The sequence below is a fragment of the Bison bison genome, unplaced genomic scaffold, assembly GCF_000754665.1.
Source record: "Bison bison bison isolate TAMUID 2011002044 unplaced genomic scaffold, Bison_UMD1.0 scf7180017864508, whole genome shotgun sequence".
Classification (NCBI taxonomy): Eukaryota; Metazoa; Chordata; class Mammalia; order Artiodactyla; family Bovidae; genus Bison; species Bison bison.
Window position 1 is genome coordinate 14,917,845 of NW_011495064.1, and position 24,589 is coordinate 14,942,433.

Here is a 24,589-nt window from a genome sequence, read left to right on the forward strand (position 1 = left end):
CCCCTCAACGCACCTCCAGCCCTGCCCGCCCATCATCTGCCCCAGGCTCCTGCCAGGCCCTTCTCTCTCTCTTCCATGCGAGCTCCCTGCAGACCCCCATGGCGGGTGGTTTCCCACAATGCAGACCGGAAGGCAGCACAGACCCAGGGCAATAGTACCTTGGAGGCATAGATGGCCTTCTTGTTGGGGCAGTCGCGAAGCAAGGACACCCTGAACTCTGTGGGGATGCTGCCAAACGCGGGGATCTTGTAGGTGCTGGGGCCGCGGGTGTACAGGCTCCCCTCAGGGGAATAGTGTAGCTCCTCCAGGGTGAAGAGGCCCAGGCCCTGGACAAACGCCCCTTCCACCTGCAGGACAGACAGAAACCACGGCTACCCTGCCTCCCACCCCCCATCCAAAGACAGGTGCTGCTTTCCACAGCAGGCACCAAGCCCACCTGCCCAGGCGAACCGGAGAGAAGCTGCAAACAGCCCCCTACTGCTTCCTTCCCCGGCTCCTGCCCCAGCCTGGGATAACCCATCTGGGCCTTTGCCAGCATTGGTGTAGGCAGAGCAAAGGCAGGGACACTGAAATCGGTTTCAGAACTTGTCAGCGGTTCCAGGAGCGGGACAGGCAGTGGTAGGCGTAATTTCCTATGAAACCTACTTCAGGGCCGATGCAGATGTTCCTTCCATGATGCCACAGGAGAAACGGCACCCCCGAGCTGAGAAGTGAGCTCGTGGGGTGATGGTGGCTGAGGGTGTCCCTCAGGGAACCACTACCCCCCGTGTACTGAGAGGGACCATGCACTTTGGGGCAGTCCCACAAGACAGGCTCGATCTCTGGGTTGCGAAGATCCCCTGGGGGAGGCCATGGCAACTCATTCCAGTGTTCTTGTCTAGAGAATCCCATGGACAGAGGAGCCTGGCGGGCTACAGTCCACAGGGCTGCACAGAGGGGGACATAAATGAGCGACTAAGCACGCAGCACAAGACAGGACTTTTGTGGTTAGTAGATTCCAGGCTTTTTGAACTCCCAGTCCTGCCTGCCCTCTGGGAGAAGACGGTCCCTGCTGCAGCTCACAGATCTCTTGAAGGGCACACACCACGCTCTGCTGGCCCACGTGTCTGCTCTCCCAGCCTCACTGCTCAGAATCATGGTATGTGGCACCATCACGGCTAAACAAGTGTGTTCAGAGGGAGACCAGACGCTGAGCATCTCTGCGTCTGCTATGCCAAGCTCAGTGCCTGCCCATAGGAGGGGCTCCCCACACCGCTGTTCAATGACTTAAGAAACAGTTTTATGACTAAGTTTCTATATACTCAGTGATTGTCCAGTTTTGGGAAATACAATGAACCTTTTCTACCGCATGTTCGATACGTCGGTTCTTGATTTCTCCCCCTGACTCTGTTCTACCTGCTCTGCTCAATATTCTCATATTTTCCCAAAGTGACTTTCTTCCAGCCATCCCTTTATTCCTCTTGCTGGAACCTGGGGTGGACTCTCCACAACCTCAGGCTTGGTAGCATTTACTTGCTAGAGTACAACAGCCATCATCAGTGGAAGAGGAATAAAGAGGGAGAAGATGCCTCTGCCCTGAGACCCCACTGCCTGCACACTGAACTCAAACTCGATCTTCACTCCCCTCGGTGCCACGTGTGTGTCTGAATATTCAGTGTTCCCACTGCCCATCATCTTGCTTTCTGCCGTGTGAATGCCCTTTTCAAGTTTATCCATGTGGATCTGTCTTCTGCCTCAGGAATTGGGTGGACTCTCATCCACTAAATTCCACTCTCAGGGGGACTCACTTGGCACCATGCTCAGACCTCCTTAAAAATAACAGCGGGGGAGACACTGTGGCCAGGGATCCTAGGAGGCAGTGGGGCACATCGGTGGCCAAGTCCCTCACCACCCTGATCCCCCAGGAGCCTTACCTGTCCAATATCGATGGCAGGGTTCAGACTGGAGCCAACATCCATGACAATGTCTGTGCGGAGGTTCTAGAGTGGATAGCACAACAAAAGCAGTTTGAGAAGAAAGGGATGTATGGAATAATAGATGGGTCAGGGCAACCCTTAGGTTATTAAGAGCAATAGGAATAGTTCTTTCCCAAGCAGAGAGCTCCAGGCACCCTCAGACAGCAGTGTGAGTAGGAGGGGCAGGCACCCAGCTTCCTGGGGCTTTGAACCTGAGTCCAGGTCAGTCATGTAAGAAAGGCAGTGACAAATACATCCTATGGGCTGAAAGCAGCCCGTCCTCTGCTTCTGTGGAACTTGTGAGCTAATAATGGTTTTCACGGTTTTAAATGACTGACAAAAATAATAAGAATATGTTGTGACATGAAAACGATATGAAAATCACATTCCAGGTGCATAAATTACATTTTGTGGGAACACATTCATGCTCATCTCTTTGCATACATTCATATCTATTTTCCTACTACAAGACAGAGTGGAATAACTGAGGCAGAGTCTCAGAAAATCTAAAATATTTAGTTTTGGGTTCTTTTCAGGAAGTTTGCCAAGCCACGACTTGGCACACTGTTTTCCCAACCAGGAAGCTCATTCCTCCGCTCTTTGTATTACAGTTTTAGAGTTTCTCTTTTCCCCTTTCATTCTAACGTTTTGCAAACTTCTCACCTTATGATCCCCTGTCAAACAGTCAATTTCCACTTCTGAGCAAGCCACCCCATAGGTGAAATAGTGGAAGGCATTCCCTGAGTTGGTCTCAAAGCTGTAGCCAAGGTTGGGTGTCCTGGGGAGAAGAGAAAATATCGCGTATGAATAAGATGGACATGTCCCCCCTCCCAACTCATACACATACAAAGAGTTTGTCCCATAAAATCTTAAGACCCTAAAGGCTTTATTTTTTATTCAGCTGTTCTTTAAAAAGTCTGTGAGTTCTGAGCACTTTGAACCTGTCCGTGAAACCCCTGCACGGCTGAGCATCTTGCCCCTTGTCTCTGCTCCATTTTGCCAATGGCCTTCATATGAATCATTCTGCAGAGCTGAGCGGTGCAGGGTCCCAGCACGCCGGCCTCTATGTGGTAGACACAGAGGTGACAAGTTTGCCTGAGCTCATGGAGGACGTGCAAGTCATGCTCCAAAGGATCTACTGAATTAGAATTCAAGAGCTCAGAACCAAAGGTTCCTTCTGGGCTGGCTCCTGGGCTGTTCATACAAGCTCACCCGGGGCTGCTCACCTTTCTCAAGGTGAAAGGTAACAAGATCAGTAACCCGTACCAACATGGGTGCAGCCACCTGGTATTACTCTTCATCTACGGACCCCTCCTAAGTTTCAAGAGATGATTTGAGCAAAGCGCTGTTAAAAAAAAGCAGATGTTCTTTTTTACATTTTTTCTTTTTTTTCTATTCCTTTTTAAAAATTTACTAGCAAGTTTATTCTAGCATTTGGTGTTAGGTTTTAGACTTGGTTCATTTCTTTTTTTTTTTAATTTCTTTATTTTGATTGAAGGATAATTGCTTTACAGAATTTTGTTCTCTGCCAAATATCAACATGACTTTTTTTTTTTAATCCTGACTATCTTATATTATGATTCCAATTTTGCATGAGCTACATTAGTTGTGTGTATGTATTCTCTGTTTATAGCACTCTGTACCTGAGCTATTCTATACCTTACACAGAAAGAATAATGTGAGCTGATGTGATAAGAATTTGCATGAAAACAAAACCAATACAGGGCTGAGGGAAAAGTCTTTTCCCAAGAGATGGCCATGTTCTTTGACCTCTAACCTTATCAAGTTCATCTGGGTGTTCCCTGATAAAACTCCAGTTCTATCAACTCTAACAATGAAATAGGAACTTATAAGAAAATCTTCATTAGTTTGTGTTTGTGTAAGTCAAATATTACATAACCAGGGAGCACTGGCAAAACATTGCTTTGCCCTAAAAAATACATATGTGTATTTATTTTATGTATATAGTGTATATATTTATAAATTTTCACACAAGACCTTTTAAAGTAAACATCCAACTATTTTGCACATCCACTGATCCGTGGAAGAAAAGGTCTTAGTTAGATTTCCCAGAGAAAGCTAAAACATTATGGCTAACAGTAAATATGATCATTTCTTTTCACAGCTTCTAGATCAGACAGGCAAGGCCTCTGCTGAAACAGGGTCTCACTGAATTTTCAAGTTTCAGAAGATGCTTTTTTCTAAATCCCAGTTTATGTTCCACTCTACATTTTGTAACAAGACCACGTGCTCTAGATCCTCCTCTCATTCTTTTGCAGGAGAGCCTGCTTAAAGCAATCTGACGCAAAGCACAAATAATACACACGGGTGACCCTCAGAACACCAGACGCCCCTGGTTCTTACAGGAGAATGCTGAGGGGCATGGCTGGTGACCGACCCATTATGTCATAAAAGAGGAGACAGGTTCAGAGAGGGACCAGTGACCCCCCAATGGAATGGTACACTTTAAGACCAGAACTAGAACAGAGGTCTTTCGATATGATAGCTCATGCTTTTGGCACATAGTTTGGTAAGCTCACGTATTTCAGGGCCCCTTCAATACACTGAAGTTAGTGGCAGTCCATTGGAGAGAGAAGCATTTTGGTGGACCTGCTGTCTCCTGACCAAAGGCTGATAGAGTGCAGCGCTGGAGGGGCCTGCAGAGGTCAGGATGACAACTCATTGTGAGAGGGGCAAGGTCAGCACCTTACTTACCTGTAAAACCCAGTGGTAGATAAGCTCACTCTATCCTGGTAGGCAGCCATGACCTGAGGAGAGGGAATGGCATCAGGAAGGGGGAAGCATGGCTTCCAGAAACCCTGGCCCGGCACCAAGCTTTCATGAGCTCCTCCTCCTCACCTGGAAGCTGATCAGCTTTTTTTCAATAGTGACTCTCGCTTCCACATGGCACCTCCTGCTCTTCACCACCACCCCCTGCACTAGGCCCTGGTCATCTGAAGCCTGGAGCACCACAGTAGCCTCTTAACTGGTCTTCCAGCCTCAAGTCGCCTCCCGCCCTGCCATGTAGCCCAGTCCAGTCAGAGGGATCATCTTAACACACCACACAGTCCTTGTCACTTACCTACTCTAGAGCTTTCCATGATTCTGCATTGTGTACAGAGCCACTGAGCAAATGCCTGACAGTACGGATTCCAGTCTTCTCCATGGCTTCCAGTAATCCACACATCATTGCTACTCAAATCAAAACTCCAGCGTTAACTCTCTCCCAATCCTTCTCATCCCTACACTTCTGCACCTTCATTTATGTGGTTCCTCTGCTGTATCTGTCAAAATCCTTTGCTTCATCAACAATCAGCTCAAGCTTGCCTCTTCATTCACCTCTCCTGTGATGACTCCCTACTCTGGCCATTATAACAGCAACTCTGTACAATGCTCATTCCTTACTTAACATATTAGACTTGTGTTCTATTAATAAAGTTGTCCACCTCTCCATCCATTCTATCTCTTTAGTCACTGCAGACAGTGACTTCAGCCATGAAATTAAAAGATGCTTGCCCCTTGGAAGAAAGCTATGACAAACCTAGACAGTGTATCAAAAGGCAGAGACATTACTCTGCCGACAAAGGTGTGTATAGTCAAAGCTATGGTTTTTCCAGTAGTTGTGTACAGATGTGAGAGGCCATAAAGAAGGCTGAGCATTGAAGAATTGATGCTTCTGAACTGGGTGCTGGAGAAGACTCTCACCGAGAGTCCCTTGGACTGCAAGGAGCTCAAACCAGTCACTTCTAAAGGAAATCAATCCTGAACATTCACTGGAAGGACTGATGCTGAAACTGAACTTCAATACTTTGGCCACTTGATGTAAAGAGCTGACTCACTGGAAAAGACCCTGATGCTGGGAAAGATTGAGGGCAGAAGGAGAAGGGGATAATAGAGGATGAGATAATTGGATGGCATCACTGACTCAATGGACATGAGTTTGAGCAAACTCCAGGAGACGGTGAAGGCCAGGGAAGCCTGGTGTGCTGCAGTTCATGGGGTTGCAAAGAGTCAGACACGACTTAGCAACCGAACAACAACTACATAATAAATTTTTATTTTATTCTTCCTTCCTTTCTTTATTCCTTCTCTCTCTTTCAATATTCACAGTTCTAAATTTAATTTGTTGTTGATGTAGCTTGCATCATGATCATTGTCAACTTCCAAGGACTTTACTATATAAAAGATGCTATTGAGTCCTTTGCAGACACTGCCTTACTTAGTGTTCAGTACAACCCTGTAAGATCAGTACTATTATTACATTCATTTTACAGATGAGAAAACTAAAGTTTACAGAAAGAATTTCTCTAGGGTCTTTGCTATATGACATCAGATATATACATAGATAGTAGTGGTGGCAGTAATAGCTTGCCTTTTTCAATACAGTACAGACACTAAAAAGCTTTGATGCCTGTCATGTCCCAATCACACTCTTCTGATAAAACCCTTTTGGAGGGTTACCTGCTTATAAGGAACACTGGACTACATGGCCAGTAGATGAAGACAATGCCCAGGTCAACAGATTGTAGAGACTGTTGTTGAAAACGTTGACATTGTCTTACAAATCCATGCTAAAACCCACACTACCAAAATCAACCCACATTCACGTGGTATCTGTGAGTGTGGACAGGGAAGGACAGGTTGTGCGAGGCACAGTAAGATGAGTAGGTCTAGGAGAAACAGCTTATTTTCTTTGACTGTTTTGAGGGAGACTTGTACAATCTGAGTTGGTTCATGTGTGGTCACATTTTATGGGTTACTATTGTATCCAGTCGTTTCATTGGAACATGAGGGGAAGGTCAAGTGGGGCCACCATCGCATGTTTGCTTGTGGGCGGAGCTGAGTCTCCCATCTGAGAGACACTTCCTGGCAGTTTCCCTCTGAGGGTTTCTGACATGCAGGCTTCTAAACCAGAAATCAGAGAACTGGGCTCATTCCTCTCATGAGTGCTCGTATCACTCCTAAAATCACAGGCATGATATAAATTTGTGGGGAACATCTTTTGGAGTTTCCCAGGTGGCTCAGTGGTAAAGAATCTTCCTCCCAAGCAGGAAACACGGGTTCAATCCCTGGGTCAAGAAGATCCCCTGGAGGAGGGCGTGGCAACACACTCCAGTAGTCTTGCCTGGGAAATCCCACACAGAGGCGCCTGGCGGGCTATAGTCCACGGGGTCCCCAAGAGTCGGACACAACTGAAGTGACTGAGCATGGACACAATGTCTTTTTCCCTGTTCCCTCACAGACAAGAGTCTCTGTGGACCCAGACTCCAGAGCTGGGTAATGCAGGAGGCTCCTGGGGCAGCCCTCTCAGAAATGGAGGTTTGAAGAAATTGAGACTCTTTAAGACTGCAGATGAATGGGACATGGGATGACCTCTGAGAGAATTCTCAGTAAGGCAGGAGTAGCAGTCACCCCCATCTTATGATGCTCAGGGCAGGTGAACCCCCAATTCCCTCAGGGCTGTCAAGATCTTGGATCAAAAATTCTCAAGTGACTTCCCTCAACTATGAACGCTGTAGAGAAGGGGGTCAGCAAGGCTGAACATTTGCTTCTCCTGTGAAAGCATACAGACACCTCAACTTCTCTTTGCCTTTGTGACTAGATCCTGACCTCCTCTTCCTGCCCAGGGTCGGGGACACAACCCTGCTCTTAATTTCTCTTTTGTCTGCAAACTTACCCAGTCTTCCCAGGAGCCATCAGGATTCTTTTTCTTGAAGGGTTCCAACCTTTTCAGGATGGTCTGGCAAGCTTCCTAAAGAAGACAGCCCACATGGCAGACACATCAGTCCTCTGCATTCCCCAACTCAAGCAAAATCCTGAGGTTCTCCAAGCAGTGCTGTGCCCAGAGTGCCACTCAGACAGCCATGCCACCCTCTCAGGAATGTTCCAGGCCCTGGGTAGGAGCCACTTGCCCTTGTGCAGAGAGCACTTCACGACTCAGTCCTGAAGTTGACACGAGGGGGAAATGCTGAAGGATCCCTAAGGAGGTGCCTTCTCCCTTCAAACTCCTTTGTCTGATGACATTACCCACCTTGAGGTGGGGGAAGCACGGGGATGACCTGGCTGACCCCCAATCAAGGTTCAATTTCGATCCATTGTCTCCTGCTCAGTTCTACCACCAGGGTGTGTGTCCTCCCAGAATCCCCTGCATTCCTCCAACTCCCCTCCCCCTCTACGCTCATCCTTCCAGGCCTTGATGGAAGTGGTAATGGTTCCTGGGCCCCTCTTTTAGCCTGGTGTCCTCCTGGTGAAGAGAACCAGAGGCACGGCCATCGCCACAAGCCCGCAAGGGAGCCATTGCAGCTCCTATCCGGGGACTCTCCCGAACCCCTGCCTGGGGCTGGCCCTCAGTTCGGCAGCCCCCGAGGCTCCTTACATAGATGGCCTGTCCGTAGATGTCGGTACTGACGGAGGCGGCCGTGGGAGAGGAGTTGGGCACCGTGTTAGTGCTCGTCTCGCTGATATAGATCTTAGAGATGGGGATCTTCAGAGCTTTGCTGGCCACCTGCGAACAAAGAGGACACTACCTTCTAGGGAAGGCCCTGGCAGGGCTTGGCTGCCTTCTCCCCAAGGTGGGATTCAGATTCACTCTTAACAGGCAAGAAAATAATTTCATAAACCACAATTCTACTGAGGCTGGGATGTTCTCACATCAGTCTGAATCTGAAGTAACACTTTATGGAGTGGTTTGGTTGGATTCAAAATATTCAGAAACCTGATGGTGATGAACAATGCCTTTTTAAAACTAACCCTGGCTTTAAAAAAGATTCAGCTTGGCCAGTGCCCACAAGCCAAGCAGGTGTGACAACTCTAATCCAGCTCCACTGAGAGGAGTCTCATATGTGTGAGGGAAGCCAGTTACCTTTAACACACATCTTACACACGGGCACAGAGCCCTTAAGTGCTGGTGATGGAAGTGGCCCGAATCATCACCAACACCTTTGCATAGATGGGGAAACTGAGGCCAAGAGGAGGAGCAGGCTTGCCCAAGGTCACATGTAAATAAGCAGCTGGGCAAGGGCCAGAACCTGGGCCTGCCTCTGCTTCTGGGATGTGGCAATGCTCACTTTTTCACAGCATCATACTTCCCCCAGACATCACGGTGCTGGGGAGGATGGACACTGTCTCCAGACTGCTCACCTGCACCATCTTGGTGTGAAGGCCTTGGCCCATCTCTGTGCCCCCGTGGCTCACCAGCACGGAGCCATCTGTGTATACGTGGATCAGGGCTCCTGCCTAAGGGAAGAGAAGAATGCCAAACACAAAATTCAGCAAATCCTAACTCAGTTTAAGGCCCGGGACCAAAAGTACTGGAGCCCGGGAAAAAGAAAACCAGCAGTAGCATTTTGAATAGAAACCTCAGACAAAAATATCAAAGTAGTATACATCTCATGATTTAATAATATAGACCTTCAGTAGTTTGCAAAACTTTAAAAAAAAATCTCTCTCTCTGTCACCCATCCTCAGAGGGAGGGCAGTCATATATGTTTGTCCCGCTTCTCTAGACAAAGAGATGGGATTAGAAAGGCAGAGCAGCTGTCCATAGTCCAATAGTCAGGAAAATAATAACTAGGCATTGACCCCAGGTCCAATAGGGATGTACAGATTAAACAGCAGAGAGTTCCTCTGGTCAGCCCTGCTCCCATGACAATATGTTCTTGTTGTGTCGTGCTCAGTCATATCTGACTCTTTGCAACCCCATGGACTGTAGCCTGCCAGGCTCCTCTGTCCATGGAATCTTCCAGACAAGAACACTGGAGTGGGTTGCCATTTCCTACTACAGGGGATCTTCCCTGATCCAGGGATCAAATCTGCATCGCTTGTGTCTCCTGCATTGGCAGGCAGATCATTATTACCACTGTGCCACTTGGGAAGTCTTGCAACAGTGCAAACAAGGGGAATGGGACCCCAGGGCAGTGAAGATGGACAAAATTATACAAAGCAATTACCTGATTTAGAAAAGGAACTGTGAAGCTTATTCCAAATTTGGTAGGAATTATGCACAATCCTCTCTTTTTCCAACAATTCTCCCTAGAGGAAAGAAAAAAAATCTCATAGTAACTTCTCCACCATATTCATGTCAGATTGGACATGTTTCATGCAATATCTTTGTAAAATTGGAACAAGGCGTCCTTGGAAGTGCCCACTCAGTCTTGGTCATAACTGAATTGTGCTTCGATTGGGCAGACAAAGTGAGAACAGTGGGCATTTGGGTTCTGGATCCTCCAGTGGAGCTGGAACAAGGTCCACCCTTGAAAGTCTCGACCTTAAAGAGTCATCACTCTGCTTCCCTGAGAGGGATCAGGATTGGGTCAGAGCGCTCTGGTGGTCTTGGACTGTGATGACGCCAGGAAATAACTGTGGCTTGTTGCTGATAATACTTCCTCTGTGCTGTATATTTGCTTATCCAAGTAACTCTGTGAGAGAGAGGCCAGCACAATTATCCCTACTCTCCAGATAATGAAGCTGAGACCCAAGAAGATGGAGTGACTACCAAGGTCACATTTATAGATTGGTGTCAGAGGCAGGCACATAATTATGGTGTTCTTAGTCCTGGGCCAAAGCATCGTCTGCCCAGAAGGCAGACAAAAGTGCGAAAATGTACCACACTGCTATGATCCTGAGTGCTGTGACCCGGGGTCCCCTGGGCTGCAGAACATATCAGGATCTCAAAGAGATGGCCATGGATGAGTCAGCAAACACAGCAGCCTTCTCCGTTATCTGTTGCTGCTGCTGCTAAGTCGCTTCAGTCGTGCCCGACTCTGTGCGACCCCAGAGACTGCAGCCCACCAGGCTCCCCCGTCCCTGGGATTCTCCAGGCAAGAACACTGGAGTGGGTTGCCATTTCCTTCTCCAATGCATGAAAGTGAAAAGTGAAAGTGAAGTTGCTCAGTCGTGTCCGACTCCTAGCGACCCCGTGGACTGCAACCTACCAGGCTCCTCTATCCATGGGATTTTCCAGGCAAGAGTACTGGAGTGGGGTGCCATTGCCTTCTCCGTCTCAGTTATCTACTACGTTATTATTCTTATTTTGAGTTCAGCGAAAGGGCTATAAAATCTGAAACCCTAGAGAACCCCAGAACGTCAGGCTCCTCCCCCACGGCGCTTACTTGTTGAACTTGTCGACCTCACTCTTCCGAGCGTAATACTGAGAGCTCTTCAGGCACTCATCCCAGCACCTGGGCACGCTGAACCCCTCAAGCTTCTGGTTGAAGTGGGTCAGGTCCCCTTCTTTGTACATGTTCTTCCACCGCACCTTCCCAAGCAGAGAGACGCTGAGGCCATGGCCGTGGCAAGAGACCAGCGGGGCGTAACCGGAAGTGGAGTTTCCCGCCCCTCCCAGGCGCCTGCCCATTGTCTACCCCAACGGAGATGTCCAAAATCCAAAGTAGGCTAAGCCCCTCTGACTTGTTCCTTCAAATTCCCAGCTTACTTCCTCTGCAGGCAGCCCACAGGTCACTGCAACTTCGCTCATCCAGTTCTCGGCAATGAACAGAGCCTGGGGCCCCCCAAAGCCCCGGAAGGCCGTGTTGGAGGACAGGTTGGTCTTGCACAGCCGCCCAGTGCCCCGGATGTTGGGGATTTTATAGCAGTTGTCCATGTGGAATAGAGCTCGTTCCATTATCTGAAGCACACACAAGAAACCAGATTGGGAGAGAACAGTGCATGTATCTCATTGGCTCCTCAAAAAAGGAGGCGAGCTTTCAACGTCTGCAGCCACCCCTGCCTTTGCCAGCCCCACAGTCAACCGCTCTTCTTTGGGCCCACAGTGTTGTTTTCCTGGGATATCACAACACTTTCCTTAGTGCACTCCTGGCCTGCGTCTCTTCCCTCTAATCTATGCTTCATACTAAAAGGTAAGATCATAGCAAGTCAAGCACTTGCTTCAGAGTGCCACTTGTTAACACCAGAATAAAGTCTGTATATCTTTAAGTGTGGAATTCAGGACACTTTCTGACCTTTCCCCAGTATATCTTTTATCCTCTTTTCTGATAGCCTGTTACTCTCACCTTAAAGCCCCTCCCCACCATATCCACCTGCTAAAATTCCCATTACGGCTCCCACATGAGGAAGCCCCTCCCAGATCCTCTAGTTGGAATTGATATTTGCCTCTTTTAAAAAAGTCGGTGATTTTATTCCCATTAAACTTGTACTACAAATAGTTCTAAGAATCTAATACTTTCGTAAGACATGTAATGCAAACCAGCAGCCCCTCCTTCCACTCCCCAGAAGCAACCACTTACTCTGCCAGTCGTTTACATTGTCTTCCACGTCTCTAAATAATGTGTTTACATTTCCATTTCTTGTTCAGTTTTAGACTTTTATACTGTTTTCCCATCATGGGATAGGAGGATTTAGTCCTCTCTCCCCCACCCCCGCCCCAACCCTCTTTCTCTTTGTACACACCGGCCTCCTGTCTCCCACCATCCCTATATAGTTATATATTGATCTGATTAACCGTCCATGTAATAATTCTGTAAACATCACTTACAGTTGAACCCTGGAGTTATGCTAGAATTACTAATCTCTTTATTGATAATATTTCCCACTTCGAGCTAATAATTATCTTTACTTTTTACCTTGGCTTTGTTTTCTATGCACATATTTCTAAAAAACTGTTTTCAATATGTTCAAACATATTTGATTTTCTATCAAGTCTCATCTTTTTTAAGACATTGTTTCTGGAGCCTTCTGACCAACTTTCACTTAAATTGGCTGCCCCAGGCTTCTGTGGTGGTGCTTCCCTGGTGGCTCAGATGGTAAAGAGTCTGCCTGCAGTGCAGGAGACCCGGGTTTGATCCCTGGGTTGGGAAGATCCCCTGGAGAAGGAAATGGTATTTTTCCAGTATTCTTGCCTCGAGAACTCCATGGACAAGAGCCTGGCATGCTACAGTCTGACGCGTCTGTTCAGCTGTCACTCACGGGTTTTCCCCTCAAATTCATCCCAATGATTCCTTCTGCCTCTCTCCACATTGCATTTCCTCTTTCTAGATTCCATGTCTTCCCCTTTCTTAGTTTTACACCTTCATATTATTGGAGTACAACCTTCAATCTTTCCAAAAAGAGTATATAGAGAGGTGCCTTTTTGAGAACTTGCATGTCTGAAATGTCTTTATTCTGCTTTCAGTTTTAATTCATGATTTGGCTGTATATAGAATTCCAGGTTGGAAATAAATTTCTCATTTACCCTCAGCATTTTGAAATCATTAGCTCACCAGTACTGAGAAATCTTATCAATACCTTTTCAATTCTTGAAATGAGTCCTGGTTTTGTCCTCTCTGAAAATTGTGAAATCTCCTTTGTCCCCAGGTTTTTGAAATTTCACAATAATGTAAATTAGCATAAGTCTATTTTCTTTTTTTTAATTTTTAAAAATATTTAAAAATTTTATTTATTTACTCTATTGGAGGATAATTACTTTACAATATTGTGAAGGCTTTTGCCATACATCAACATGCATCGGTCAAACTGATGCAACCACTATGGAGAACAGTATGAAGATTCCTTAAAAAACTAGGAAAAGAACTACCATAAGTCTATTTTCCTTTATTGTGCTGGTTCCTGGATGGGCTCTTTTAATCTCAAAATGTATGCCCACCAGTTTGGGGAAATTTCTTGAATTCCTTCTTAACAGTTTTCCTCCTCACTCTTCTTTCTATTCTTTCTTTCTGAAGCTTCTATTATTTGGCTCTCCTGGATGGGTCCTCAGATTTTCTTGTATTTTCTCTACTATTTTCTGCATTGTTTCCTCCTTTTTAAGAGTGTGTCTTCAGTTTCTTTCAACCCTTTCACTTTCACAGTTTTAATTCACAAGACTTCAGTTTTATTCTTGGACTGCTCAATTTTAATAGCATTCTGTTCTTTCTTTAAAGTGTAATGTCTCATCTCTTTGATGAGCTAAGTGATAGCTTTTATTTGTTTGTTTCATTTTGACTTTAGTTTACTTCCCCATTTGTAGTCTCTTTCCCACAGGTTACTTTTCAGTCTTAGTCATCTTAGATGATTTTCATGTGTCTCAATTCCATTTTTTGCTTTCCTTAGTACTTTCAATTGTACTTCTATTTCATTTTGTCTTTTATTATCTGTCTCCACCATATTGTAACCTTCTTGAGGGTGGAAACAATGTCATATTCTTTATGTCACCACCCTAGGGGTTCAATAAATATTTGCTGGATTGAATTTTAACACTTGTAAAATCTTTGGGAATAAGCCCTGTATCTTTCTCAACCTGATTTTCCTATAACATCAAGAAGCAAGCTTTATAGTTAGTAAGACTACTAGAAATGTTTTCTTTTCTGAACAGTTTCTTACCCTAGATCTGAAGTATAAAGCTTCTAAATTGAGCCAATTAGAGAAGCCCTTAGCATGTCCAAAGTGGGAATAATAGAGAATTTCTGTTTTTCTGAAATTTCTTTTTTACAGGAATCTATAAAACCCCATGGACGGAGGAGCCTGGTAGGCTGCAGTCCATGGGGTCATGAAGAGTCGGACATAACTGAGCGACTTCACTTTCACTTTTCACTTTTCACTTTCATACATTGGAGAAAGAAATGGCAACCCACTCCAGTGTTCTTGCCTGGAGAATCCCAGGGACAGAGACGCCTGGTGGGCTGCCATCTATGGTGTCGTACAGAGTCGGACACAACTGAAGCAACTTAGCAGCAGCAGCAGCATACATATATAACTAATATAGTCATAAAGCTAAGATTTAAAAATCTTAAAGATAGTACCATCAAGGTAACTTTGTTAGTTTTCAAAATGACAAAAATCTGTGTCATATGAGAAGATTCAAAGCAGCATTGTCCATAAAAACTAAAGAGTTGAAACAGCCCAATTGTCCATCTAGTGGTGAATGGGAAACAAAATATGGTCCTTTCATACAATGGAATATTCTTCATCAATAAAAAGGAATAAAGGAATGATCCATGCTATAACATGGACTTCCCAGTCACCCCAGGATGCAGGGGCAGGTCTGACATACACTGTGAGAGAGGTCCCGGCTGTTCCCGGCATTGCTGTAGTGATCCACCTCCAGAGCCACAATCTTCCCTGACTTCATGAAGCCAACCTGGTAAAAAGGAGAGTGAGCTCTCAGTAATTCCCTTCCTTTGTCTGTCTCTAATCATCTCCTCCCACTTAAGCTACCTGGAAAAAAACAGAAAGAATAAGACACCACACCATGAAATAAAGGAGAACTTAAGAGATCCGCAGACTTCACAGGCAAAGAAGAAAGGAACTAACATCTCCCATTGATGGACCCTTCTCTCTGTACTCGTCCTTTTTCCTCTCTGCTCCTGGCTTCTGTTCTACCAGCAGAAGTGAGGAGGTAGAAAAGAGACCATTGGTCATGACAGGTCAGGGAGGGAAATGTTGGGAAGAGAAACTAGGAGAGGAACCAGAGACCCCCCCCCCCCCCATAGCTTTTGGGCAACAGATAGCAGAAGTTACACTTTGCACAAGCATGAACATGCTTTCACTTCCCCAACCTCTTGTGAACTAGACACACAAACCCTGACAGGCCATTTCTTGAGCAAGGAGCCTGAAACCTTAAAAGACCAAGTTACTTGCTTGGAGCCCATAAGAATTTGGGAATGAGCAAAACAGTTTCTTTTGGTAAGTTAAGTCATGGAATGAAGTCAGAAGAGGCCAAAGAGGAGGGCTCCCAGGATTATAGCACATTAACATTAGACCACTTTGCAGAATGGATTTACCCCAGGTCTGCTGATAAATTGTGTTTGAGCCTGAGTGGACAAAGACCAGATTTGGACCACAGCAATTTCACAGAAGTTGTGCATAACAACCCGGGGCATCTCCTGGGAGCTGGCCTGCATTACCCTCCTATGTTGCTGTTGGCTTATTTGAATTTCTCTCTTTGCTATTTCTTCTTTGAACTTTGTCGGTTATCATGACAAAAGTCAGAGTGTATCCCAGGATCCCTGAATCTTCATCCCCAGTTTCCTAAGCAGATGACACTGCCCACCCGGCACAACCCCTGACATCTATAACCTTGTATCTGGCCAAGAAGGGGTGTCTGCCGCCAGTTATCAGCATATCCTCATTACGATCCAGCATGCAGCGCACTGGGTGTCCGGTCCTGAGGGAGACACAAGAGGGTGAGAAATCTCTGCAACAACCGAGCCTGGTGAGTCTCAGGGATAAAAACTGCAAGGAAGCCTTCTTTCTCCACCAGAACACTATGCTGGACAAGGTAGAGATATACAGGTGTGGGTTATGGGATGTGGGCTGTGTCCTTGCCATCAAGGTACTCACAGCCAGATAGAGGAGATAAGACATGGACACAATGAGCCAGGGGATATTGCCTTCACCCCTATATTCAAGAGTTCTATAAACAGAGGGCTGTGCAAATTCCAAGCAAAAGGTATCTACTTTCCAACAAAGGAAACCCAGGAAGTCTTCCCAGCAGAGGCAGCCTTATTTTTCTCCCCAGAGCCCATTGGAACTCACTTGTATGCAGCCAGGGCCACAGCCACAGACACCAGGGTGCTCCGGGTCTCCTTCCCTCCAAAGCCTCCTCCCATTCTCTTCACTCGGACCAAAATCCGGTTTACTGGAACCCCCAACATTTTTGCAACAAAGGACTGTGGGCAAAAGAACAAAATACTCCCAGTGAATGCATCACAGGACTTTCTTCATGCTTGACCCAGAGCCTACCTGACACACAGAAGCCTAATTATTGCTGTGAATTCTGAAATTCCTTGATTCAAGAATCCCCTTCCTGTCCCAGGGCACCCCTTGGGTAGTGGTGCCAGGGTCCGGCACACATCAGTTACTGCACACTGAGTTCACATACTTGTTTAGTTGTTTTATTCAGAGGGGTAAGCAGCTGTTCACAGCATACTATCAGGGTCAAAACCCATTCCATTTAGCCAAGAACTGGTGGGTCATGAGGGTAAGACCAGTTGCCAAAAACACTGGCAACCACTGTCATGTTACACACAATAGAGAAATGAGGACTAGCTGAGCCACTGCAGATCATCTCGTGGTCCCCGTGGCTCTCATTAAGCTCAACTCCTTCATTTAACAGATGAGGAAACTGAGGTCAGATATGATCTGACCAAAGCAATACAGCATTGGAATGACAACAGCTAACACTTTCTAGGCTCTATCCAAGTTTTAAAACTCATCTAACCATTACAACATCCATGCCAGGCCCTATTTTATAGATGAAAAAGGTTATATAACAAGTTCAGTCATACCAACTTGTTGGAGACAGGGCCTGGCTTCAGACTACAACCCTCACGTCCCCTCCTGGACCAGCCCACATCTCCCTCTCCCCTGGCCCCTTGTTGACCTGCTGGATTCCTACCTGGGTTTTCATGGCATTCTGTGTGGACACAAAGAGCTCCATCTCCCCTTCCTCGCCTTTCGGGATAGCAATGGTGCAGTGAGTCTCCAGGTAGAAGTGGTCTTGGCCACCAATGTACAGCTCACCTGGGGAAGCAACAACACTGCCCACAGTGAACCCAATGCTGCAGAGGTTGTGAGTTTGCTTAAGGAGAGAATGTACTTGTCCAGGGCCCTGGGCAGTACCAACGGTCCACAAGGAACCTTTCAGTTCCCTAACCAGGGTGGGCAAGAGTCTCAAAGTCTAATCCATCTGGCAGCCAAACCCCAACAAAGAAACCAGGACAACACTGAAATACGTCAGATGTGAAGCTTTCTTCTCATTGCAGCCAATGGAAATCAAAGATTTTTAAACTACCATTGTGAAGTGAAGTGAAGTCGCTCAGTCATGTCCGACTCTTTTCGACGCCATGGACTGTAGCCTACTATGCTCCTGTCCATGGGATTTTCCAGGCAAGAGTACTGGAGTGGGTTGCCATTTCCTTCTCCAGAGGATCTTCCTGACCCAGGGATCGAATCCAGGTCTCCCGCACTGTAGGCAGATGCTTTACCATCTGAGCCACCAGGGAAGTCCTTTTGTAAACCTTTTAAACCATTATAAACCTTTTAAAAAAATAGAAAAAGAGTTAATGAATGTGACTGAGAAGAAAATAAACTACATCTTCCAGAGCTGAGGTTGTCAGGCCAATTGGAGAGTTGGCTTATTAGTTACAGCAATGCACAGAAACTGATGTAAAAAACAAACCCCAAAGGGGTCTGATCAGTAGCCTTGCCCTAGGATGTGAGCTCTAGACCTAATTGCACAGTGGGAGGAGGAAGAGGTGGGGAGAGGAGAGAGCACTAGCTGTCAATGGGTGAGGACTGCCTTCATGCAGATGGGGAGGACAAGGATTCTGTGCAGCTTGGAGCCTGGTGGACCCAAGGCTGGCTAGACATCTGTGATTCTTATCTTCTCTAGGCAGTCTTCCAAATCCAACATGCCTAGAATCACTTAGGTATGTCTGGTCTAGAGACAGGAGAGTGGAGACTAAGATGCTAACGTTCCATCTTTCCTAGCCACCTGTCTAGTATTTTTTACAAACATCAGAGAGACTCTTTTGTTAAGAAATGTCAGGAAATCACTTCCTTGCTGCAGGGCTCAGGTACATCTCTTAAATTTCACTCAGAAACCAGGGCCACCCCATTCCTACCGTTGCATGGTGCAGCCATACCTGAAACCACATTATCTGCTTCTGAAAACCCCTTCTTGAGGTCTCCTTTCTCAATCTTCAGCTCAGATCCATAAAAGGAATTATTTTTTATAGCATCCTGAGGATTAAAAAGAAGTTTCAATGACTTGACTTTAAAGGATGGAAGGTGAGTTTAAGGGGCTGGGGAAAAGAAGCTCCTGAATGATTACTTCTTTCTCCTCGTGTAAATCACACAGGCATCTCTATCAGTATTTTACGCAGACTAAAAGTAAGCTCAGTTGTAACCCAGGGTGTCTTGTTTCTCTGTTTCCTCAGATATAGACACACAACCCTGGTTCTTGGGGAAAAGCAAAGAACCTCTCAAGAAACCAGTTAAAATTGAAATTGGAAAGGAAGAACTCAGTTTGGCCATTAGTGGACTGAGTCTAGGATCACGATGGGGGAGGATTCACAGGATCACATAATCATAGGACTGGAGGAGATTTAAAAGCCTATCTGGGAAAATCCCACCCGCACCTCACATCTCCTCTAGAGTATCTTAATAAAGGTGCCTCCAGGAACAGAAAGCGTTCCCCTCTCCAGCCAGCCCATCATCCCCCAGTTACCTCAATTGTGATAATGGCAGGAAGATCCTCATAGGTGACTTTCACTGCATGGGCAGCTCTCTCTGCATGTTCTGGGGTGTCAGCGACCACAACACCAATGATGTGACCAACACAAGTCACCTAGGAGCAGAGTCAGACCGTTAAAGAACATAACACATTCCTCATGAAGCAAATTATTTTGGATTGTTCAAAACAACAAAGGAAGTCCCGCCCCCGTAGTTTTCTAAGGTACATTTAAGGAATGTCCTGGGACTGTTTCATGTTCTTATCTTATTACTGGAGCTTATGTGCTTCTTCCTAAGTGTTTTGAATTAGCAGAATTGGAGTAGGACTTGGAGATAACTAGTCTCAGAATAGCAAACTTGATTCATCTCCAGGGCCAATTCTGAGTGCAACCTGTTGAGAAGCTGCTCAGGATAAAGTGTGGTGATTGATTAGTGATTTTGCCATGAGCAGCAGAAGGAAAGCATGGCACCATGAAGTGTATCTGTCCACTCAGAGCCACACAACACCCTTGTTCTTCATATGAAGAGATGGAAACCAAGACAGAAAGATCTAAATTGGCTCATTTCTGGACCATAACTAAATCTTAATCCCTGACTTGTAGTATTATTTTCTTTCTACCACTCCACTCTTTTTTATCTTCTCTTTCTCAGATTTATACTAAAAGTTTCTCAAAGGCAGCAATCATGTCCCATAGTTCATCTAGATGCCCCAACGCGGTAGTTCTCAAATACTGGTTCTTAGTCATGATAGTCTACAAGTCAGTTTTTTTGGTTATTAGACTTATAAACTAATTAATAATTATTATTTTCTCTTCATTGAATGAACTCAGTTTCTATTTTAAAAACTTTATGTATCTCCTTCAGGGATGTTTTCCAATATCATCCCCAACAACAAAAATTGTCCAGCTCATCACTTTGGAACATAATATTTTTTGACAATAGGAACCAATATTTAACATGTCTGTCTCTCATAATTACCTCTTTAGGACTCAATTAAGCTCTTGACTTAGCTGGTTAGCATAGAGGATTTCCAACCTGGACAACTCTCACTAACCATAATTATGGTCTTAGAGGCTCTTGAAGTTCGTAAAGCAATTTGTCTTCTATCAAATGCTCTCCTTTAGTTCTAATGACTCAGGGTTGTAGTTTTGAATTCTCTCCTTCATGTTTACCTCAGTAATAAGTTGAATTTGTCCTTAAGCAACACCTACTCACTGTCAACTTGCAATATTTGATCTGTACTGGAATTATAAAATGACTATCTGAGAACTATCCTATAAGTATACAGGTTTTTGTAGCACCTGCCTTGAATGCTTAAATTTTTTTTTTTTTTTTGGCAGAACTCCATATATGGTTGAACTCAATAGTTAAACGCTCATGTAAGTAAATTATCAGTTCACATAGTAGTGGTAGTATAATTATAATTTTTATTCTGTTTACTTTCTGCTTAATGTATAGATTAATGTATGTAATACATTCTGCTTAATTTACTTTTATTTCCTTTTAATAAAGGAGCTTAATATTGTACCCTAAGAACCTGATTTTTAGTTAAAATACAGTCACCAGCCTTTTTTTTAATACCACTCTGGCATGGAGTCATCCTACCATGTCTGATACTCAAAGCAGCAGCCATCAATTAAATAAGTAAGTACATCTTAAGTTAACAGTGCTGCCAGGCATATTTCTCCCTTTACTGATTGTCCCAAATACTGCCCAGTTGGATGATGGCCACAGTATGTGCAAATGCATAATCTTTTCAAGATTAGGGGTTTGAAGAAATGAACACAAATTAAAGCTTAGATACTCATTCCACTGACTTCATATTTAAAAAAAAAAAATCCAAGATATACCGTATCCTTCGCAAAGACTGTCTCATCATTAAAGAGTCCGGTTTCATTACTCCCAGGAATATCATCAGCAGAGAGAAAGCAAACAAATCCTGGCACTTTCTGAGCTTCTGAAACATCAATGGACCTGCAAGAAGGAGTGTGAGGAGTCAGGAAGGAAAACTGAAGCGGAAGACCTGTCACCTGATAAAGTGCCAAACTATGCCACACCTCAACCTTGTGTATCAGTCATTTTTTCCCCAAAGATTGTATAGTAGAGAAAGTCTCTGAAATACCTTCAACTGTATTTTGATACCTTATAAGTCTTGCTCTTTGTAGTTCCCCATCCAATACCATCCATCCCTTTGCAGGAAGAACAGATACTATCATTTAGAAGAGAGATCTATATCCTCGAAGGGTCCACTGATAGAATTCAAGGATCCATGAAGTTAAATGGCAAAACATTTTCCTCTTAAAAAAAAGATGACGCATTAACCAATCAGATAACCTTATCTTCTTTTCGACAGGCTTTCCTTCACCCTAATTCTTCCTCTTGCTCCCTCCTATCCTATCCTATTTGGCAAATGCTGCTTAGATACTTACCATGTGGAGGCCATGAGCTGAGTGCTAGCGGGGATATAAGATGAATAGGACAAGTCTGTCCCCATAGGCCCTGTTCTGGTCTCCACATACAAGGGAACCAAACAGCATTTACTCTGGAGAGCTCCAACTAACACCCACATCATAGTTAATAACCATCCAGAATCAGCACGTTAGGGCTCTTGCTGTACCACTCAGTTTCCTTACCTGGAACATGGGGATAATAATAAGACCTGCCTATAGGGCTGTGGAGAGGAATAGATTAAACATTATGTATAAAATGCTTAAACCAGGCTGCAGCAAACATTAAGTGTGATATGAGTATCTATTCTTTATTATCATCATCGTCTTAGAGGTGGCAATTCTTGCCATTTGGGCTTTCAAAATTTAATAAACAAGTACAAGTGACTGTTCTCTACTGAGTCCTTTGTGGACACTATCATTTTAAATATGCTATTATACATGGGGAAAATGAGAGCTTAAGCACAAGGTCAAGGTCAACTTGCTAGGCACTGGAACAGGAAGTCAATGCCAGCTATGCTAAGGCCTCCTTCTTCCCTTTAGTGCTGACTCAAGTTTTCTGAAGATTTGTACTGAAGTTTAGCCTATTATGGAGAAGGCAATGGCACCCCACTCCAGTACTCTTGCCTGGAAAATCCCATGGACGGAGGAGCCTGGTAGGCTGCAGTCCATGGGGTCTCGAAGAATCGGACATGACTGAGCGACTTCACTTTCACTTTTCACTTTTCATGCATTGGAGAAGGAAATGGCAGCCCACTCCAGTGTTCTTGCCTGGAGAATCCCAGGGGCAGGAGAGCCTGGTGGGCTGACGTCTGTGGGGTCACACAGAGTCGGACACGACTGAAGCGACTTAGCAGTAGCAGCAGTTAGCCCATTATCCACAGTGCAGATCTAAGAAAGGTCTTTCAGCAGCTCCTCATCACTTTTTGGGCCAAGTGTAACATCCCTGGTCAGCACCCCTAAGGCTTTCCTGGTCTGAGCCCTGACTATGTCTCCATTATCATCACCCCACCCTCCCAGGCACCACTGAGCCCCTCTTGTATCCTGCTCCTCTCCTGTCTGGGTTTAACACAAGTCACTGTGCTCCTCTCTGGACCAGGAGGCCCTGGAGAAGGCTCATTGTCGTGGCATCTCCAGTGCCTGGCGGATGCTCCCAGCGCCCTCCTCCCCAAGTGTTTTCACTGCACGCACTTGATCTTGGCGTGGGCCCGGGTGCTGGTGACCAGCCGGAGGAACAGCTCATTCTCGTAGCGAGGGATGTCGTCACAGTATACGGCCTCCCCAGAGGCTTGCATGGCCGCAGCCAGGTGGGGCAGGGGCCGGCCCACTGTGTCCTCCTTGGACTGACCATTGGGCACCTCCTGGAACAACATGGTCACAGGTTTCAGAGGACACTGTTCCTCTATAGGCCCTGGGGAACCGTGGAGAGCTTCAGGCCAAGGCAAATGTGAGGAGTGAGAATGGAGGAGGCAGGAGAGCACAGGGGCAAAGAAACAGTAGGCAGGTAAGAAGTCACTTGAAGAGTGGTCACAGTATCACTGTACAGTCATCAGCAGTGTCTGTGGGGGACTGGGTCCAGGTCACCCCCCGGAGAGCAAATCTACAGGTGCTCAAGTCCCTTCTATAAAGTGGTGCGGTACAGTCGGCCCTCTGTATCCATGGATTCCACATACACAGATGAGGGCTAACTGTATACAGGAACAAACAAAACAAGGAGCCTAAAGGTCCATTTGTTGAAGGTTGGGTAAATAAACTAGGCTATGCTCACAGGATGGAAAATACACAATTGCTAAGAGAGATTTTTGAAGAATTTTAATTAGAAGGAAATGCTCATGTTAAGTGTAAAAACAGGACATACACTATTGTATGTGTACATGTAATGATTCAAATTCTGTGGGAAAAACATGGTAAAATGCAAGTATGTCCATATACACATAGGAAAAAAATGGAGAGAAGTACACAGACATATGGGCTTCCCTGATAGTTCAGGTGGTAAAGAATCTGCCTGCAGTGTAGGAGACTCATATTCGATCCCTGGGTCAGGAAGATCCTCTAGAGAATGGCAACCCACTCCAGTATTCTTGCCCAGAGAATCCCATGGACAGAGGAGCCTGGTGGGCTACAGTTCATGGGGTCACAAAGCGTTGGACACAACTGAGCAACTAACTCTCTCACTGTCTCACACAAACATAATAATAATTTTCTCTGGAGGTAATAAGCTTCCCTGGTGGCTCAGAGGGTAAAGCATCTGCCTGCAAGGTGGAAGACCTGGGTTCCACCCCTGGGTCAGGAACATCGCCTGGAGAAGGAAATGGCAACACACTCCAGTACTGTTGCCTGGAAAATCCCATGGACAGAAGAGCCTGGTGCAGGCTACAAGTCCATGGGGTCACAAAGAGTCGGATATGACTGAGTGACTTCACTTTCACTTTAACTTGGAGGTAAGGTTTGGTGTGATTTCTATTTTCTTCTTTATGTTTTTCTATATTTTTCAAAATGTTCTAAAGTGTATTCAGTTTAAAATAAAATTCCGTTTTATGTGTTTTTTTTCAAAGTAATAATAATGATGGCTAGTATTTATTTAGAGTTTACTATATACTGGAATTATCTGAGTTATTTACTTTTATTAACAAATTGAATCCTCAAAACTGTGCTGTGAAACAGGGACCCACCTTACCCACATCTGCAGCTGGGTATAATTATCTTGCCCAAGAGGCACAGAGAGAAAGTCACTTGTCCAGGTGTACAGTTACATGATGGCAGAGTTTGGATTCAAGTCCTGGCAGTCAGGCCCAGAGTTCATGCTTTGGATTGTTACACTCAGGAGCAGAGGTCTTCAAATTGTGGACAATGGCCAAATCTGGCCCACTCTCCGCTTTTGTAAAGTTTCAGTGGTGCAGTCACGCACATTCATTTATATATTGCCTCTGGCCCCTTTTGTGTTGCAGTGACGAAGTTGAGGAATTGTAGCAGAACCTACGTGGCCCACAAAATCCAAAAAGTTGATCCTTTACCTAGTGC

General features: G+C 45.4%; 1 protein-coding gene across 2 annotated transcripts in view; it reads right to left on the bottom strand.

Moving 5' to 3' along the window:
- Positions 1-24,589, bottom strand: part of XDH (xanthine dehydrogenase) — a 60,148-nt gene that overhangs the window by 3,835 nt on the left and 31,724 nt on the right. For both annotated transcript variants that reach the window (XM_010829803.1, XM_010829804.1), the window contains exons 17-34: positions 22,760-22,929; positions 20,972-21,095; positions 19,117-19,236; positions 18,533-18,629; positions 17,284-17,408; positions 16,422-16,555; positions 15,963-16,050; positions 14,938-15,024; positions 11,389-11,580; positions 11,066-11,211; positions 9,905-9,986; positions 9,096-9,191; positions 8,332-8,460; positions 7,633-7,707; positions 4,671-4,723; positions 2,619-2,733; positions 1,914-1,979; positions 159-347 (exon numbers count right to left, since the gene is read on the bottom strand). In XM_010829803.1, coding sequence (XP_010828105.1) covers positions 159-347; positions 1,914-1,979; positions 2,619-2,733; positions 4,671-4,723; positions 7,633-7,707; positions 8,332-8,460; positions 9,096-9,191; positions 9,905-9,986; positions 11,066-11,211; positions 11,389-11,580; positions 14,938-15,024; positions 15,963-16,050; positions 16,422-16,555; positions 17,284-17,408; positions 18,533-18,629; positions 19,117-19,236; positions 20,972-21,095; positions 22,760-22,929 — 2,088 coding nt within the window. The remainder of the gene's footprint in view (positions 1-158; positions 348-1,913; positions 1,980-2,618; positions 2,734-4,670; positions 4,724-7,632; positions 7,708-8,331; positions 8,461-9,095; positions 9,192-9,904; positions 9,987-11,065; positions 11,212-11,388; positions 11,581-14,937; positions 15,025-15,962; positions 16,051-16,421; positions 16,556-17,283; positions 17,409-18,532; positions 18,630-19,116; positions 19,237-20,971; positions 21,096-22,759; positions 22,930-24,589) is intronic.